The sequence below is a fragment of the Varanus komodoensis genome, unplaced genomic scaffold, assembly GCF_004798865.1.
Source record: "Varanus komodoensis strain SLA01 unplaced genomic scaffold, ASM479886v1 scaffold79, whole genome shotgun sequence".
In the NCBI taxonomy this organism is placed as follows: domain Eukaryota; kingdom Metazoa; phylum Chordata; class Lepidosauria; order Squamata; family Varanidae; genus Varanus; species Varanus komodoensis.
In genome coordinates this window covers 44,988-64,774 of record NW_025336467.1, presented here as the reverse complement: position 1 = coordinate 64,774, position 19,787 = coordinate 44,988, and the positions used below count along the sequence as shown (strand labels likewise).

Below are 19,787 nucleotides of genomic sequence, written 5' to 3'. Positions count from 1 at the left end.
TGTGCTGTTTGTCAACATTCTGTTGCTGCCTCCTCCACATCCTGGCACACGTGCAAAGGTTTCTGTTCCTTCAGAAAACAATCATGATTTTAAAAACTCAAAAAAGTTATGGTGCCAGGAAGATTTCTTTGTAAACTGTCTAAAGAGGGTTTTTTTTAGTAATGGAATGGCATAGAAAAACTTTAAATAAATAAATAAATGGAGAGCGAAAAGGAAAAGGAAAAAAAGAAAGGCCAAGAGAGCAGACTAGCCATGCCCCAAAATAACTGTTCTGAGGTTAGCCATGACTACTACTCAAATGAGGAAGCTTTTCAAATAGCTGAGGAAAGAAGGGAAGCAAAAGGCAAGGGAGAACAAGAAAGATACACCCAATTGAATGCAGAATTCCAGAGAATAGCTAGAAGAGATTAGAATGCCTTCTTAAATGAGCAGTTTAAAGAAATAGAAGAAAACAATAGAATAGGAAGGACCAGAGATCTCTTCAAGAAAATTGGAGATATGAAGGGAACGTTTCATGCAAAGATGGGCATGATAAAGGACCAAAATGGCAGGGACCTAACAGAGGCAGAAGAGATTAAGTAGAGGTGGCAAATTACACAGAAGAACTATACAAGAAAGAGCTTAACGTCCCTGAAAACCACAATGGGGTGGTCACTGACCTCGAGGCAGACATCCTGGAAGGTGAAGTCAAATGGGCCTTAGGAAGTCTGAGCAACAACAAAGCTAGTGGAGGTCACAGCATTCCAGCTGAGCTATCCATAATCCTAGAAGACACTGCAGTAAAAGTGCTACACTCAATATGCCAGCACATTTGGCAAACTCCACAGTGGCCACAGGATTGCAAAAGGTCAGTTTACATTCCAATTCCAAAGAAGGGCGATGCCGTATGCTGGATCATGGAGAAAGCTAGGGAGTTCCAGAAAAACGTCTACTTCTGCTTCGTTGACTATGCTGAAGCCTTGGATTGTGTGGATCACAACCAATTGTGGCAAGTTCTTAAAGAGATGGGAGTCCCAGACCATCCTATTTGTCTCTTGAGAAACCTGTTTGCGGGTCAAGAAGCAACAGTGAGAACTGGACATGGAACTACTGATTGGTTCAAAATTGAGAAAGGAGTTCGGCAAGGCTGCATACTGTCGCCCTGCCTATTTAACTTATATGCAGAGCACATCATGAGAAAGGCTGGGCTAGGTGAATCATGAATTGGAATTAAGATTGCCAGGAGAAATATCAACAACCTCAGATATGCAGATGATACCACTCTCATGGCAGAAAGTGAAGAGGAACTAAAGAGCCTCTGGATGCGGGTGAAGGAGGAGAGTGCACAGGTTGGCTTGAAACTCAACATTAAGAAGATTAAGATCATGGCATCTGGTCCCATCACTTCCTGGCAAATAGATGGGGAAGAAATGGAGGTAGTGACAGATTTTATTTTTCTGGGCTCCAAGATCACCACAGACTGAAACCGCAGCCAAGAAATTAAAAGACGCTTGCTCCTGAGGAGGAAAGCTATGGCAAGTCTAGACAGCATACTAAAAAGCAGAGACATCACCCTGCCGACAAAAGTGCGTATAGTCAAGGCTATGGGTTTCCCAGTGGCAAGGTATGGCTCTGAAATTTGGACCATAAGGAAGGCTGAGCGCCAAAGGATTGAGGCCTTTGAACTGTGGTGCTGGAGGAGACTCCTGCGAGTCCCTTGGACCGCAAGGCGATCAAACCGGTCCATCCTAGAGGAGATCAACCCTGACTGCTCTTTAGAAGGCCAGATCCTGAAGATGAAGCTCAAACGCTTTGGCCACCTAATGAGAAGGAAGGACCCCCTGGAGAAGACCCTGGTGCTGGGAAGGATTGAGGGCAAAAGGAGAAGGGGACGGCAGAGGATGAGGGTGCTGGATGGAGTCACTGAAGCAGTCGGCGTGAGCTTGAGTGGACTCCGGGGGATGGTGGAGGACAGGAAGGCCTGGAGGAGTGTTGTCCATGGGGTCACGAAGGGTTGGATGTGACTTTGCACTAGCAACAGCACTTCTCAAATTCCCTGTTGTGCTCATGTTGGGGACTTCTGAGCTTGGGGCCTCTCCAAAATGTGCCCTTCTGCACCAAAGACACCCCCTCCCTCAGTGGCTGGATTTGGACAACAGAAAACACAAACTTGGGGGTTGTACATGTGCTGAGTGCCGGTTGTTTTTGGATCAGGGTTGTTGTTGAAACACTTGTTATTGGGTTGTCTCAACCCAGCTGTGCTTAAGAATGAACGGCTTGTTACCCACAAACAGCCCCCAGTTCACAGCCCATGGATACTCCCTGTGGTTTATTCATGGATAACAAGATGCAGTTCATGAGTGCAGGTGGGTTCAGACAGCACAATAACCCAGGGGTCGAGTACAACACACACTGAACCCATACTGAGTGTGGGTTATGGTGTTGTCTGAACCCAGGTGGCGAGGCCCTGAAGTCCCATCAGCCTGTTCCTCATTTTGGCTTCCACATGCTTGCTTGGCTGTTGGTCAGGCAGCTCCTGTTCCTGGGGGCATGGGGCCGGGGCCTCAGCTGTGGAGGCCAGGACCTCTGACTTTATCCAAGGCGCCGATTAATCTGTCCATGGTGCTGAACTCATCCCCCAAGCAGGCTAGCCGCGATGGAGCATCAGGGATTGCTCCTTAGTGCCGAGAAGGCAAATCAGGGCCCCCACTGACCTCGGAGCTGCCCAAATCCGGGGAGGGGGGTGGTCCAGCATGCCGACCTGGCCTGGATGGGGGTCCAAAGCCAGCCCCGACCGAAGCTGATTTTGAGGCTCTCCGACAAGCTCGGGAAGCGAGGGAGCGCCCCTTCTGCGGCTTAATTGCAGCCCTTTGATGACGAAGCGGGTCTCTGCTAATTGAATGTTCTTTTGTTGTTAAGGATCGGGAGGCTGGTGCTTGGGCGCTTTCCCCACCCGGGCCCCGGCAGCGCGGAGGCCTTAATTGACTCCGCGGTTCCCATGGCAATGCTTCCTCGGGCTGCTGCAGCGTCTGCTTTGGAACTCCACAAGCCTCCTCGGCTTGCAAGGGGGCAGCAGGGGCACCCAGCGGTGCCAGGCACGTGGGTTCTCAATGGAGTAGGCATCTTGGGGTGCCTGGGCCAAGGCATACCTGTCAGGGTTCCCCCTGTCTGTGAGCCCCCCTTTTTGCAACCGTCCTCCCCAGCTGCTGCTGCTCCTCCTCACTTGGGCTACTGCCTGCTCTCGGTGCCAGGGAGCAGAGACCCCGTGGCACCTTCTGCCCCTCTTTCCCACTGCCTGCGCTGTCTGCACTGGGGCAAGAGGCAGCTTCCCCTCTTTTTGCACCTGTTGGGCTGCCACCTGCATCCCGCATCCAGTTCTGGGCACTGCAGCTGAAGAAGGCAGTGGACAAGCCAGAAACAGTTCCTAGGAGGGAAACAACGGAGTGGCATGCAAGTTGTTTAACCGGATTATTCCTTGGCAAGTTGGGAGCTGCAATCTGCATTTATTCACACGACCTTTATTGCTTTCGTTGTCATGCCCAGCAAGCTCTAGGCCTGGTGTCTTGGTGTTGATAGAACTGCAGATTGTGAAGGAAACTTGGAGGCCATCAAGCCAAGCTTTGTGCAGAATGCCACTTGGCGTTCCTTGGCTCCCAAGCTCTGTTGTGAAATAGACTGTGGCAACATAAAAACAATCAATTCAAAAGCTGAACAAAACAGAGGTGGGAATCAAAGACACTTTTCTTCAGGGCTTGTGGTTAACCCTATTCTTTCTGCAGATGGAATTGTTCCAGGTGCTTCAGAAGCTTTTACGGTGCATTATTTCAGAATTGCTGGCTGCACTCGCTCAGCCTGTACTCACTATCCGCAGTGCTTTTTAATAACTCTCTTTGGAGTGCTAAGAAAAGGCTAGCTGGGGAGAGCAGTGCGTACACTTCGTTTGACCCAGCCAACCTCTAACAGCCTTGGGCTAGGAAATAACAAGGCAACCAAGAGGGGTGTCCTGGGAGCCAGGGAGGCCTGTAACTCTCCCCTGCTGAGTGGCCGCTTTGCGCCAGGTGTCCACCATTGTACGGCGAGCCCGAGATTGTTCTGACGGGTTGAGAAATCCCTGTGTCCCGTCGCCTCCCATTCATCCTATGAGACTGGGTGATGCTAATGCAGTGCAAGGGTTCCTGCTGTCATTTAAGGGGCCCCTCCAGAGTGCCCATGACATCTGTGCGTCCGTTTGAATGCTGAGGCAGTCAGTGAGCAGAGAGGATGCATCGGCCCGTGTGTCCGTGGCAGGGCGAAATGCTGCGGTGTACCGAAGGCCGGTGACATGGCTTGGCTTGTGATTGTCACCACCCCTTTCAGTTCTCTGCTGACAGCTCCCTCGGGCAGTGCTGCTATCGCAGGAAGCCGCTCTCCTGCTGATGTGAGGGCAGCCAGCACGTGTGGTCAACGTGCAGCTAAGGTAGCAGGATTGCCTGCTCTTTGCAAGCCTGGTGCCAGGGGTCAGCATGGTTGGGCAAAAGCCAGTGCCCCAGGAGAGGCAGCCTGCTTAGACACCTGCGCCCCCTAGCTGTGCTTCTCTTTGCTGCCCCAGTGGTTGCCTGTCCACTCCAAATTTACATCCTGTCCACCTTGTGCTCTCCCTCTGGCCTTGGGCACAGTTTGGGTCCAGAGAACTTAGCAAATCCAGTGGTGCTGGACCAGCTAGAACCATTTTGTACAAGAACCTGCTGCTCCCCCAGGCACCAAAACTGGAGCCAACTTTACCGCTTCCTCCAGGTTTTGGTTGCTGCTGAAACAGGTTTGGTGCCCCCAGATTCTCTCCCCAGAATTATTTCCAGATCTTTTCCCACAGGCTGAGGTGTTTTGCTGCCAAAATGTGGGGACAGGTGTCGGTGTCATGTCCTGGTACTTTCAGCCTTTGTTTTATTATTTATTTATTTATTAGAATATTTCTATCCCACCCATTACGGTTCTTCTCTGGGTGGCTTACAATATAAGACACCTAATAAATATATTGTCAGCAACAAAAGAACACATGACTGAGGATATCAATAAAATCATAATTAAAATATTTACACTTTAAAATATTGGGTAAATAAAAAGGTCTTGACCTGGTGCCAAAAAGCATATAATGTTGGCACCAGTCGAACCTCTCTGGGGAATGCATTCCACAGCCGGGAGGCCACCACAGAGAAGGCCCTCCTCCAGTTCTTCACTCTCCTAATCTCCTTCAAGGAGGGTTCCCGGAGCAGGGCCTCTGCTGCAGATCTCAGAGGGCGAGAAGGCTTGAAGGGAAAAAGATGTTCCTTCAGGTATCTTGGTCCCAAGCCATTTTGGGCTTTATGGGTTAATACCGGCACCTTACATTGGGCCTGAACTTCAATGTATATGTCCAGACCGGACATATAATACTGGTCCTCTATCAGCCAGTGAAGCTGAGAGAGGACCAGTGTTGTATGAGAATAGTGACCGGCCCCCGACAGCAATCTGGCAATCATTGTTTGGGATAAAAGGACTCTAAATATTACTGCAAAGAGAAGGGAAATGCACTAGGTATATGTGGAAGATGAGGCTTGTGTAATTGGGATGTGGACAGGCAGACACAAGTCCCTGCATGTGCATGAGAGAGGGAGAGAGAGGAGGGGAGATCAGTGATAGCACGAGAACAAAAAATATTCTGGGGAAGCATGGGCGGACAAGTACGTTTCAGAATAAGGATGGAATAATGAAGGTTTTTTTTTCCTTTCTAATTATATATTCACAAATGCTAATCTTGGAGCATGCTCAGAATGGCAAAAACCATGATGAAAAACAAAACCCCTGGCTTAGGATTTCCATGTCCCCTTTGGATAGGCATTTTGCATCCAGAATGTGGCTCAGGCACTGCCTCAGATGGTAAACCCCTAATGACATTGTCCAGAAGCGTCTGCAGCTGAATCCTGCACTGGGATGTTGAGAACATGTTGTTTTCCTCTATCATTTGCCCGTTGCGCATCCTCATAATTAGAAACGTTCGGTTTGCAGGTGCTGTGTGAGATTCTACCTGTCTTGAATCCAGTCCTTGGACGTAAAATGGTTCAGCTGCCATATGGGCTGGCTGGTGATTGTGCCCCGCTTCCAAAGAAGCATTGTTTCAGTTGGGCAGTTCACAAAAAACACGCCTCTTCTCCATGCCACTGCTCTCTGCTTTAACACTGCTTCTACATTTTTTCCTTTTTGGATGGTGTGTGATGGGAGAGAGGAGCCTGTTGTAGAAAAAAGCAATATTCTTGGGCCCCTTATTACAGGAAACGGAAACAGAGCAGTCAGAAGGGGCCTCCCAGGCAATCTAGTCTGACCTCCAGCACCAACTGGCTCCTCTCACGACATGCCCACCATGTGGAAGGATATAGCCAGGTTGGAGTCAGGGCAGCGAAGGGCCACAAGGTTGGTGGCCGGTTTGCAGGGGAAGCCGTATGAGGCGAGACTGAGGGAACTGGGCCTCTTCAGCCTGGAGGAGAGGATACTCAGAGGGGATCTGTTGGTGACATACAGGTATGTGAGGGGGTGTCACACGGAGGTGGGCAGAGACCTGTTCTCCCCTGCAGAGGAAGGCAGGACGTGCTGCAGCGGAGCCAAGCTCAGGGAACCAAGGTTCAATTTGGATGCCAGGAAGCACTTCCTGACAGTCAGGACCCCGAGGGTGTGGAATGGGCTTCCATGGGAGGTTGTTGAGGCCCCATCAGTGCGAGTGTTCAAGGATAGGCTGGACATGCACATGGTGGGCATGTCATGAGCGGAGCTGTGGCTGGAGCTGGGGGTCAGACTAGATGGCCCGGGAGACCCCTTCTGACTCACTCTGTTCTATGTTTCTCCCATCTTGAGGCTGAAGGGTCAAAGTCACCCGCACCAGCCAGGTAGACAAATACTTTGAAGTAGCGTTACAAGGAGTTTCCTGTTTAGTTCAGCTTTAACGATCAGTCCCAGGAAGGCTGAGCATGCTCAGGGTCCTGGAAGGCTGTTGTGCCGTGTCTGGTGGTGGGGAAATATATCCTGGAATGGAGTATCTAGGAGAGGGCATGGCTGGCCGGCTGGCTTGAACTCAACCTGGAGACTAGATGGCCCTGGAGGCCCCTTCTGACTCGCCCTGTTTCTATGTTTTTATGTTTCTAAAAGAGCGGAGTTGGATGGGGCCACTGGCTCCGACCCACAGCCCAGCGCAAGCCCTCCCTCTGTGTGCGTCTTGAATGCCTCTAGCATGGGAGAGCCCACACTTGCTCCGTCTGACTGCCCCCCTTTCTCCTGCCCTTCACTTTGGGGGCTCCTGGGCTTTTGCACACCTCTCCCCCCATGCTGCAAGCCTAGAATCTCCCGAGATGTAGCTGTGGGCAGAAGATCTTTAGGCTAAATTTTGCAGGTGTGATGAGCTATTTGTTCCTGGCCTCCTTTCCCTTTGGGCACCTCTTCCCCTGGGAATTTGGCCCTTGGACTGAAAGTGTCAATTGTGTGTGTGTGTGTGTGGGGGGAGACACCCTTTCCCATCCCCCCCTTTCTGCACTGCCTGTGTTTTCTATCACAGACCCCGTGGTGCCTGTGAAAGGAGTACGGCTCGGTGCCCAACCACCTGCTTTGCACTCAAACCTTCCCAGGTGTGTTTTTCAACTTCTCTGAGTTTAAAAGGGTTACAGATTGAGGGTAGTGCATAAAAACTTTCTCTGCACAGGCCCTGGAAAGCCGCTGCCTTTCAGTGTATGTAATACGGGACCAGATGGGTAAATATTTTGGCCTAATGTTAAGTCCACTTCCTCTGTTCCCCTTGATTCAGCACCATGAGGACCAGAATCTTGCTTTGTCTTTATGGAAAGACCATTGGTCTGGGATAAAGTACCTGCTCTGCAGGCAAAAGGATGCAGGTGTATATGTAGCAGCTCCATTTTAAAAAGAAAAATCCGGAAGCAGTGCCCCACGAGGTTATGAAAGCCCCCATCTTGTCATAACCTGCAGCTCAGCCCCAGCATGTGTTTGCCTCTTCTACTTGGCTTGTCGTGAGCAGAGCCGGCTGGTGCCGGAGGTCAGACTAGATGGCCCAGGAGGTCCCTTCTGTCTCGCTGTTTCTATGTTTCTCTGTATTTCCCGGCAAGCATGGCGGCATTAAAAGGAAAGTTCCTTGGGAGTGTATGTAAGTCAGTTGCCCCATGCGTTTCACGTCTGGGATCTAAAAGGTGCCAGGTAGTTTCCTGTCATGAATGCTTTTATTTTATTTTATATTGTTATTTCTTGTATTTTAATTTTATGTTGTGAGCCGCCCCGAGGCTTCGGCGAATGGGGCGGCATAGAAATGTTTTAATAAAAAATAAATAAATAAAGACGAGACAACGAGGGGTTGGCTCCATCCCCCCGCCCCCTTTATCCAAAACTTCTCCCGGGAGGACTTTCGGGCAACCCAGTTAGAATGTGCGGATATTTGGGCTGCTTTTGGGAGCAGGCAGATGCACCTTGGGGGCTGGCTGTGAATGGGATGCTTAAGATAAAGAGCCCCACTCCGAGGAAACGAGGCCTGGAGCAAAATTAGCAATGCTGTGGCCGGCCAGGCTGGGCTGGTATCACCCTGTCCTGCCGGCTGGGGGTGCTCCTTCCATCATCCTGGTTTGCCACAATGCAAAAGAGCATCTGCCTTCCATTCTCCCCACTGCCTGTTCTAAAGTGGAGGAGCCCCCGACCCCCAGGAGAGCTAGTTTCCAGAGCAACCACAGAAATCGGGCTCCATGTGGTGCAAAGCTGTTGCCATGGCAATGCGTGCTTTTAAAAAAAATATTTCATATTTTTCATGCGAGTGGAGTAACAGGCCTTTTGGGAAAGGAGAAGGGTGTGTGTGGGGCAGTTCAGGTTTTACAGGAAGAGAAAAAGCGAGACATGCATTGCTGCCCCTCCAGTGCCCCTATTTAATGGGGGAGGGTCTACTTGCTACTGCAAAATTGCACTCTTTCTCTCCCCCGCACCCTGCACAGACCCCTATTGGTTTGTTTTGTGTCTTCTGGAGTGAAGTTATTTTGAAAAATTCTGCTTGTTTATTTGAGAATTGTCTCAAATCGATCTGAAATGAATTCAGGTGGAATTCGGTTTTAGAAACATAGAACTGGAATGAGTTGGAAGGGACCTCCTGGGTCATCTAGTCTGACCCCCGGCTCCTGCTGGCTCCACTCATGACATGCCCACCATGAATCAACACTTGGCAAATTATTCTCATGCACATGGGTATGCTTTTTGCTAAGTGCTGAGAGAAATATGGTGCATTGAGGCACCGGTGGTGTCTCTGTCAAGAATCCATTCCAAAGTGGGGGTGCCAGAGACTCTGGTGCGCCCGCAACGGGAGTATTGTGCTCAGTTCTGGGCCCCTCATTGCAGAAAGGATATAGCCAGGGTGGAGTCAGTGCAGAGCAGGGCCACAAGGCTGGTGGCCGGTTTGCAGGGGAAGCCGTATGAGGCGGGACTGAGGGAACTGGGCCTCTTCAGCCTGGAGAAGAGGAGGCTCAGAGGGGATCTGTTGGCGACATGCAGGTGTGTGAGGGGGTGTCACACAGAGGTGGGGAGAGACCTGTTCTCCCCTGCAGAGGAAGGCCGGACGCACTCCAACGGAGCAAAGCTCAGGGAACCCAGGTTCAATTTGGATGCCAGGAAGCTCTTCCTGATGGTTAGGACCCCCAGGGTGTGGAATGGGCTTCCACGGGAGGTGACTGAGGCCCCATCGGTGAGGGTGTTCAAGGATAGGCTGGACATGCACATGGCGGGCATGTTGTGAGCAGAGCTGGCTGGTGCCGGAGGTCAGACTAGATGGCCCAGGAGACCCCTTCTGACTCGCTCTGTTTCTATGTTTCTCCCATCTTGAGGCTGAAGGGTCAAAGTCACCCGCACCAGCCAGGTAGACAAATACTTTGAAGTAGCGTTACAAGGAGTTTCCTGTTTAGTTCAGCTTTAAAGATCAGCCCCAGGAAGGCTGAGCATGCTCAGGGTCCTGGAACACTGTTGTGCCGTGTCTGGTGGTGGGGAAATATATCCTGGAATGGAGTATCTAGGAGAGGGCATGGCTGGCTGGAACTCGACCAGGAGAACTCCATGCTGCAGCATTTTGCTGCAGGCCCCGCTTGGACTGTATTTCTTAATGATGCTACCTGAGAGTTTCTGCAGCCCTCCCGAACATGCAAAACTTTGCTAACATGTGGCTTCTCTTTCCCTCTGCAGATGGCGCGTCCAATCCAGGTGAAGCCTGCAGACAGTGAAAGCCGCGGAGGTAGTTGTGGTCTCTCCTTGTTTTTCTTGTCGCTGGCTCCCTTGCCGGCGCTCGGCCTTCAGCTGCTCGTGTTGGATGAGCGCAGGGAGAACCTGGGCCTTGGGCTTCCAGTTTGTGCCTTGAACTTGGGAAGTCTGGGGATGGGGCCAAGAAGGAAGGATGGGAAGCTATCCCACACTGCACAGTGGTTAGCCTCTTGGACCAGGAACTGAGGGGCCTGGGTGCAAATCCCTGCTCAGCCAGTCTCTCTCTTTCTTGGCATTGCCTACTTTGCAGGGCTGTTGTGCAGCTCAGATGTGGATGGGGGAACAAAGCAGGGAGGCTGCCACAAGTTCTGTGGTGGAAAATGGGAAGCAGATGCACATTCTCTTCATCTGCATCATTTCATCAGCACTTGTAAAATCCAAACCTCCTCCACATTAGCATCAGATCACCTCCATCTAACACCCAGCTAATCTTCCAATTATCAGTCCCCTCATATTTTATTCAATTGTTTATTATAGATGGATTTTTTTCTAATATTATTATCTGGATTATCTATCTAGATTATTCATCAGAGAATATTTGTTACAGTCATTATTCATTTTATGCAGTTCACCACACCTAAATCAGAGCCTTTGTTACACAGACAGGAAAAGCGAAGGACTCTTTAAAGAATTCACAAGGGGGCGAGATGGCCTGCTGCATTTTGGAGTCCTTCCTGCTCATTTGGAGAACTGGGGGGCTGCCCCAAAGTTTGGTCCAGATGGTGCCACTGGATAGCTGCCTGGACCTGGATCTGTGCCTTGTTTTCTTTTGCAAAGGCACCGGATCCAAGCTGGTGGGCATCCCGTACCTCACTGGTCGTGAATTCCTCAGTTATCTGCTTAAAACTGTTTGCTTTCTCATCTTCCTACATCCTATGGGGTGAATTGTAGGCACAGCCCTACTTTCTACCTGACATTGTCCAGTCACTACCATTTCTTCCATTTCTATTTTCCTTTTCTGGTCTTTAATTCACAGAAAATAAGGCTGAAGAGCTATAACTGCATTAGAGTGTGCATTACCTTTGAAATGTCCGGTAGATAACCAATATCTGCACCAGTACAGAAACAATATCTATCTATCTATTTATTAGATCTTTTTCCTGCCCCATTAGCTATAAGGCACATATACTTTGTTGTGCATGTAAGTGTGTATAAATGCAAACCATCCACCTTCCCCATAGAAAACTGGATTCGGTCCTGGCTTTGCCTCTCCCTGATGGGGTACTTGTCTAAATGCAGGGATACTTTGCCTATTATTAGTATTTATTGCATTTCTATACCACACATAGCGAAAGCTCTTGGAGTGCTTGTTTTGTTTATCAGAATGGAGAGCCTTTCAATTTGCAGTTCAAGTCAACATTTGATTTACCTGAACCACAGGAGTTAAGATTTATGGATCCTCTTTCTCTTCCTTTCTGAGACACCTTGGAACAGTGTATCCTCCTATCCTTTCTCCAAGTCCTGTATTCTAAAACTGCAATCCCCAGAGGTGGGTTGCTGGTGGCATATGGCAACCAGGTGGCCTGCCTTTGGCCAAGGAGGGTCTATCTTTAATCCCCAACGCTAAGAAACCTCTGATTGCTCCAGTCCATCCCTTCCCTGGTCCTGAAATGGTGAGATACCATCTTTCCCCCCTCCCTCTCTTTCTCTGATTGTTAGAGTGCCGTTTCCATGGGCAGATGGGCAGTTGGGGTGGAGGGAAGGAAGAGCAGTGCAGGATGAGATGATGAGGGGATTTAAAAAAAAAAAAAAACCCACACACATAATAAAAGAAATAGCAGCATTTGTTGCTCAGTAAATGAGCAGATGAACTGAGGGGGCTTTGCTCCCCATAGCCTATTTCTTTCCCCCACTTTTTGAAACGATAAGTGAGCTAAAGTGCCCATAATTGAAACTGGAAGCTAGAAAACAGCCATTGTTGCTGCAGATGGGCAGACTGGGGCACAGACCGGGGTGTTTCCCGACCCCACCTGGACTCGTTGGCGATTGTCCCTGCCAAGAGAAGCTCTTCTGCCGAGCTGCGTTTTCTTGCTGCAAAGTGTATGGTGTGATGTAACATCATGACTACATAAAACTGATGAAAAAGCAAGCAATTTATTGGAAAAAGTGCAGAACAGGGACCCCAAAACAATCCAGGAGCTGGAGAGATGCCCTCTGAGCAGCAGCCATGGCAACTGGGCCCGCTCAGCTTGGAAGAAAGCCGAGGATGCAGGGACAGGAGAGAGGGGTTTAAAATCGTGCATGGTGCAGAGAAAGCGGAGAGGAGACATTTTGCTCCCTTTCCTGTACTTCTTGAACCCTGGTCATCAGGAAGCTGATCGTGCAGAGGTTTAGGACAGGTAAAAGGAAATATTTCTTCACACTACATGTGGTTAAACTGTGGAACTTCCTGCCACAGGAAGAGCTGATGGCTGCCGGTCTGGATGGCATTAAAAGGGGATTGGAGAAATTCACCAGGGAGGAGGTGATCCATGGCTACTAGCCTTCCTGGCCACAGGCTCCCTCCTTCACAAGAGGTGGCCCACCAGTTGCTGAGGGGCTTGTGGGGGGGTCTTGCACCCATCCCTCTGGGGAATCCTGTGGGGATCTGATTTGCCACATGTTTGGAGCACTGAACTAGGTGGAGCTTGAATTGGATCCAGCTGGGCAGAACTGACATTCTTATGTTCTTAACCCTTGGATTGTAAATTCCCTGCTTCTGTGTGTATTGTGAGCAAAACGAAGTATCAAGTGCTTCCTTTTACTTTCTCCATTGTTTCCTCCAACCCTTGTTTTATTCTTACAACAACCTTGTAAGGTAGATTAAGGCTGGGCTCAAGTCGCTCATGAGGGTTCTGGCTGCATGGGGATTTGTACCTGGTCTTCCCAGCCCTAGAAGCACCCACTATACCCCACAGTTCTTGCTCTGGGTGCTGGGCTTCATCAAGTCCTGAGTGGGAGGGATGTCTTGGCCAGCATTTTGATGGACTGGGCAAGTGAGATATGGTGGCTGTGAGTGATTGTTGCTCTGGTGGTGTGTTGCGTTCAGTAGTGGTCCCCCAGACGGTTGGGAAACACACGCGTTCTCCTATCCTGCGCTCTGAAGCATCCAGTCAGCAGCTGGGGAAGCAGAGTCTTGGAAGCTAAGCAGGGTCAGGCCTGGTCAGAACTGGGATGGGTGACTTGTGTGTATGATTCTATGATTATTGTTGTCAACTGCCTGGCGAGCTTTGGCTATGGGCAGTATAAAAATGTAATCATAATCATGATCACGCTGGACCAGATGGATCAACAGCCTCCTTCCGGATAGCTTTATGCCAGCCATGTTGGCTGGGGCTGATGGGAATTGCATCCCAACCACATTCAGGGGGCCGAGTTCACCACCCCTGAGGTAGGCCTTTAGTTCCACCTGGGACACTGCTTCCTATGTTCTTATGATTCCAAAAAATGAAGGAACGGTTTTCTCCAAGATTAATCCAGCAGCAGACGTAAAACAAAAATGTGGGATTCAGGGACTTCTCACACTGAGCAGGTGGAAGCAGCCTGAAAAGCAGCACTGCATCCCACATATGAGGGGAGTGCCTCTTTTAGCATTACAGCTGCAGTGGTGAAGGTTTGTTTTCATTATTTTGGCCAGAGATGCAAATGCTTGCAAATTTAATCTATCCGCCGACTGAGCTGCTGAAGCCCTCTTGGATGAATTGAGTAAGTTTCTTTTTATGTGGGTGGGAACCTCAATAATAATACCAATAATTCATCCAAATAATTCTCATTTGCATATTTATAAAAACCCGGTCTCTGGGCATTCCACCAGCCAGAGTGAGCAAAAAGTAGGTTGAGATCTAACCAGAAATCCCTGGGTGATTCTTATGGGAGGGAATGGACTGTTGGCCTAACACCCTGAACATGTGGATGTGGCTTTATGGGCAAGAAACCTTCTCCACTCCATGTCTATGAGGCCTTTGCCTCCCCGCAGATTCCTGCTTTGTACAAACCTTACCGTCTCTCTCCCTATGCCAATTATAATTGCAAAGATTTTGCAAGGGATAAATAATGAACAGGCTTGTTTTGGGGCGGACGGGGTGAATTTGAGAGAAGAGGGACACACACACACACACACACACACACACACACACACACGTGTTCTGGAACTGCGCTTTTACAGATGTGCGGGTTGCCACGATGATTCTTACTGCAAAAGGATAGCCTTCAAATCACGCGATGCTAATCTTTTCAGGCAGGCGTGCCGCTCGGGGCCACCCGCACAAGAGGCGGAAAAAAGATTCCAAAGCACTGGAGAGCCCTCGGTGGTTTTGTTTCTGGTGCCTTAGTCATCCAACCTTAGGTGGGGCTCACCCACCCCACTCCGCTCTGTGTTTCTTTGTACCTGGTATCCTTCGCACAGGTTGCATTGTTAGCACCTTAAGAACTGTTTTTTCAGCCCAGGCTCTACCGTTCTGGTTGCGAAGCTGGGATTTGAACCTTGATCTGATCCTAGAATTCCACTTGCCACCCTTTGCTGGAAAATTTGGAGCTGAGCCCTTTGCCATGGGGAGGCCCTCGGTCAGATTTCCTGTTGCGATTTGCTTCTATGAAAAGCAATTGCAAGTGAGAGAACTGGATCACAGGTTATGGCAAATGCAGAATGCACCCGTTCTTTTCCCCTTGTGGCATAAGACGAATCAAAATTCTCTTTCATACACGCTAGAACTGGACTGCCACTGAGCTGGCCAACCTGGCTATCGTGTCAGGTTAAGAACCATTGGCTCTCGGAGAAGGCTACTCTTCCTGTTTTGGATTTACAATTGGACAGGCAGGAACTGAGAACATGGATTGATGCAGGGACACAACGAGGATCCTCACTGAGGGGCAGGTTGCTTGTTTCCTCCCACCCTGGATTTTTAAAACCTCAGGCTCTTTCTCTTGCAGTTGGGAAGAGCTTTGCCAATTTTGGGTACATTCTTACCTGAAGCAAAATTCATACTTGTTTGCACTGACTTTGCTCAAAACAATTCCCTGCATGGAGATACCATGTTGTCTTTGGCTGTATTACCGAACTCAGCCAGTCAAGAGCTAGGGCAAACCCGGGGGGACCCCAGACCCGAGTCAAAAGGAGCCTGAGACAAGACTTACAGCCAAATCCAGCTTTATTCTAGTGCACTATAGAATGAAGGGAGATGAAGGGGGACGTTCAGCCCAAAGCAGCGTCTCACAGGTTGCATCCTGGTTCTTGCCTTTTATAGCCTAGGTAAGCAAGTGGGTCGCCTGATGCACCTCTGATGCATCGATACATCAAAACAGCCTCCCCCCCAGTGCCGCTAGCTTCAAGGAGTCTGTTCATTCAAGGACCAGATATTTCCCACGTCTGTTTCTTATCTGCTCGAGATTCACACAGGCTTGCCATGTTCTTACTCCCTGCACATCTGCAGCTTTCATGGTGGCTAGAACCAGTTTCCGCTGTCCCTTTGATTACTGTATTCGAGGTCAGGCTAGCGTGTCAGCTGTGAGTTGCACAAACTTCATTTTGTTCTTATCCCCCCACCCTTCTGGGATAGTATACCTGTGGTTAAAAACACCACAGGTGGCCTTCCTCTGGCCAACTACTTTTGGGGTGTTTTGGGGTGCTGCAATTGGCAACAGTTACCCCCTTCAAAGGAATCTTCTTATTAAAAGACAGAGTCCTCTTGATTAGGGAGATTGGTTACTAAGCCTTTGCAGCTTCGGCCCTGCTGGGCAGCCAGCATGGCCGCTCTGGCCTCAGAGAAGGAGCGATGCCAGCCAGCGCTGCAGAAGGGTGGAGAGAGGTGCCTGCCAGGACTGGTGCTGGAGAGTACCAGCCCCAGGACCCCCCCCACCCCACTTTTGCACCTCCATGCCAGGAGATGCCCTGGTGCTGGGGAGCAGCCAGGAGTGCCCCAAGGAAGCCCTGACTGCCAGTTTTCCAAGCCTGCATAGATTTGGGGGAGCTTGACAAACTGCCTCCTTCCTTTCCTGAGGCAGCTGGTATTTCCACCGTTGAAAGTGAGGAGCCCAAATACTGCACCTGTTCCTGTGAGGTTCACGTCTTCTCCTCAGGACCCAACTAAATCCAGCAGATGTGCACTGGCCTGTGGCCTCAGTGGCAATTAAAAGATTGTTCACATACTGTAGTAAAACAGCAATAAAGGCTCTAGTCCACTCAGACAAGTCCTTAGCCAGTGCTTGAGAGAAAGGTGGGTGAATTCCCCCCTGCCCCGAGAGAGGGTCGCTCAACTCAGCTGGTTCTTTGTCCCATCCTGGCATTCTCATTTGAAGGCAAAAATAATTAGTTCCCTAGGAAGCACTCCAGGGCCCCACAACTGGGCAGGTGGCCTGATGCCCTTTGGCCCCACAGCCAAGGATCCCTGTTGTGCCCCCCACCCACCCACTGGGACAGTCACAATTGAGCAGGCTGCCCTAGTGTCCACCAAGAAATCCATGTCCTTGTCTCTCACCCACATTCTCTCCCGGGGTTGTAGGGGTGACGTGGAACTCTTCCTGTGAGTTCCCTATTCTTCCCCCAGAGTCTCCAAAGAGGCCATGACAGTCACGGCTTTGTTCTGGGGGCAATCCCTTTCCCATTGTTGCTCCTGGTTGAACATCACCCACTGATTCCTTCCTCACCTGTGAAACTCCAATCTTGGCTGGCGGCACTGGGACCTCCCGTCGCTCCCTGCCTTTCCTCATTCATGCTGCAGCGCTGCCTTCATCTCCATTGCCATCAGATCCACTTGTGGCCTGTCTTTCAGTACGTTTCCTTTTTAGCTTTGCATCTCTTAGCTGTTTCCAAAAACTGCACCTCACCCTCAACATTCTCAGGGAGTTGTACACAATGCTTGGTGCACAGGCACCCAAGTGCTCAGGGAACAAAACTTGATTGAGCAAAACAAAAACAGAAAGAAGTGGAGGGATTTTAAAAGAGCACATGCACGGACGAGCACACATAGGAAGAGGAAAGTGGATAGTGGTGCTGATTATGAACTGAGAGTTTAAACACCAAATCCCAAGCCCTTTGACCACCCCAGACCTCAAACAATGAGGCTGGCTTGTCTATGGCTTTCTCAAGAGTAGCTCATCGAGGCACAGTTGGACAGAGTCCTCATGGCAAGCTGAGCTGTCTCTCTTGGAGCGAGGGAGCAACTTGCTAGCTTGGGAAATTCCTACTTTTTTTTCCTGGATCCTAAAGGTAGCCTGTTTGAAGGGCTGAAGGGCTGGTGATTCCAAACTGCAGCCATTGGGCTAGGATTCAACCGCCCATTCATGCCCTCCTGGCCATGAAAGCCACCACTGCACCCAAGCACGGTGGCAAAATCCCCAGAGTTCCCCCCCCCCCACGCCACCAAGCCCATACCTACGCTGCACTGCCGACTTTTGGAGGGGAGAGAGCGAGTTCTACTCTCCCTCGTCTCTTCTCCGTCCTCCCCAGTGGGGACCAGTCTGCACTTTCCCAGCAAGTTCAGACTGTCAATGTAACAAAAGCTTGTGCAGGAGCTCAAGCCATTAACTGGTATGTGGAAAGTCAAGTTGCAACTGTAGAAGAGTCTGAAAATTGATACATCCTGCAAGTGACCACTTTGCCCCACCGTCCAATTGATGCTGGGGCCAAATAGAATTATAGTAAACTTTTAGTTTTTTCTTTGAGATGGAATCTCCTTTGCATCTTTCCCAATTTCTCCAAAGGCAACCCAGAGGCATACGCACTTGTTTTGACTTGCTCTGACTCATGATGCGCTGAGCATTCCCCAGAAGACCTCTGGAAGGATTTCAGCAGACCTCTCTGATTTTCCTTCTGTCAATTCTGCCAGGCGTCCCTGGTCAAAAGTGCTCACGCACATCTGGACTCAAACCAGGACTGGACTCTATCCAGACTTCACCCCACCTGTACCAACAAGAGTTTCTAGAAGCTCTGTGTGGCTTCCAAAATCCCCTCCATCCAAGGAGAACCCCCTTTTGTTCAATCCTGCCTCTTCCCATAGGGTCCAACCCTACCCAGGAGTCACCGGCCATCAGGCAGGGAAAGGCAGCTTGCTGGACTCTAAGCAGCCCCGGACTCTAACTGGAGGCCCTCCCTTTCTTTAGGAACTGGGTCTTCCCCCAGGCAGTGGCCCTTTCCAACAGAGGCTTTCTCCTTACCTGGGGACTCCTTGCTCCATCCAGGGTAGCTCTCTTCGTCTCGCTGTTCTCTCGACACCTTTCCTCAAGCCCTGCTCATGGCTGGCGGAGGTTCCTGGCCAAATTTGCCTCAGCCCAAATGCTGAGGGAGAGCTCTCTATTGCTGGTCATCCACCCATCTGAAAAGCAGTTCTTTGGGGGAGATGGCTGAAGAATGTTGAGGCAAAATTTGCCGTTAGTCCAGTCGATCACGTTGGGTGCCAGAAACTGGTACTGAACTCAGCCAGTCAAGAGCTAGGGCAAACCTGGGGGGACCCCAGACCCGAGTCAAAAGGAGCCTGAGACAAGACTTACAGCCAAATCCAGCTTTATTCTAGTGCACTATAGAATGAAGGGAGATGAAGGGGGACGTTCAGCCCAAAGCAGCGTCTCACAGGTTGCATCCTGGTTCTTGCCTTTTATAGCCTAGGTAAGCAATTGGGTCGCCTGATGCACCTCTGATGCATCGATACATCAAAACAGCCTCCCCCCCCAGTGCCGCTAGCTTCAAAGAGTCCTTTCTTCTCTCAAGGACCAGACATTTCCCACGTCTGTTTCTTACCTGCTCGAGGTTCACACAGGCTTGCCGTGTTCTTACTCCCTGCGCATTTGCAACTTTCATGGTGGCTAGAACCAGATTCCGCTGCCCCTTTGATTTCGGCATTGGAGGTCAGGCTAGCGTGTCAGCTGTGAGTTGCACAAACTTCATTTTGTTCTTATCCCCCCTCCCTTCTGGGACAGTGTAACTGTGGTGTTTTTACTATGTGGCCTCCCTCTGGCCAACTACTTTTGGGGTGTTCTGGGGTGCTGCAATTGGCAACACCTGCCATGTAGCTGTTAATGAGGATCTGCTTGTCACATCGTCTTTAATTAGGCAATTGCAAGGCCGTATGTAGCGAATTAAACCCCGACTTTTAGGATCTAAACACTCACTAGTCTAGACCTGGATGGATGGATGGATGGATATGCCATCTTAGTTTCTCCCTTGTTTACATTTTTTCAATTGCAAGTTTCTTTTGCCCTGGAGTTGAGGAGGGTTTCTTCGCAAAGATCCATTGTAGGTGAAAGAGAATTTGCCACACCTTTTTATCCACTGTCAATGGATCTCGCAGTAACTTCTGGTGCAGAAACAGTGCATATAGCTTAGCTGAGAAGAGCCTTCCTGTTGTAGCTCTGATTGCTCTGTCCCAATTTTTATTTTGTTGTTAGTTGTGAGGTCATGTCCGACCCATCACAACCCCATGGACAACATTCCTCCAAGCCTTCCTGTCCTCCACCATCCCCCAGAGTCCATCTAAGCTCAAACTCACTGCCCCAGTGACCCCATCCAGCCACCTCATCCTCTGCCGTCCCCTCCTTCTTTTGCCATC

General features: G+C 50.0%; 1 protein-coding gene across 1 annotated transcript in view; it reads left to right on the top strand.

Annotated features, from left to right (window-relative positions):
- Window positions 1–19,787, top strand: part of CELF5 (CUGBP Elav-like family member 5) — a 51,778-nt gene that overhangs the window by 16,122 nt on the left and 15,869 nt on the right. Inside the window, exon 3 of the mRNA XM_044453422.1 lies at window positions 10,195–10,246. Coding sequence (XP_044309357.1) covers window positions 10,195–10,246 — 52 coding nt within the window. The remainder of the gene's footprint in view (window positions 1–10,194; window positions 10,247–19,787) is intronic.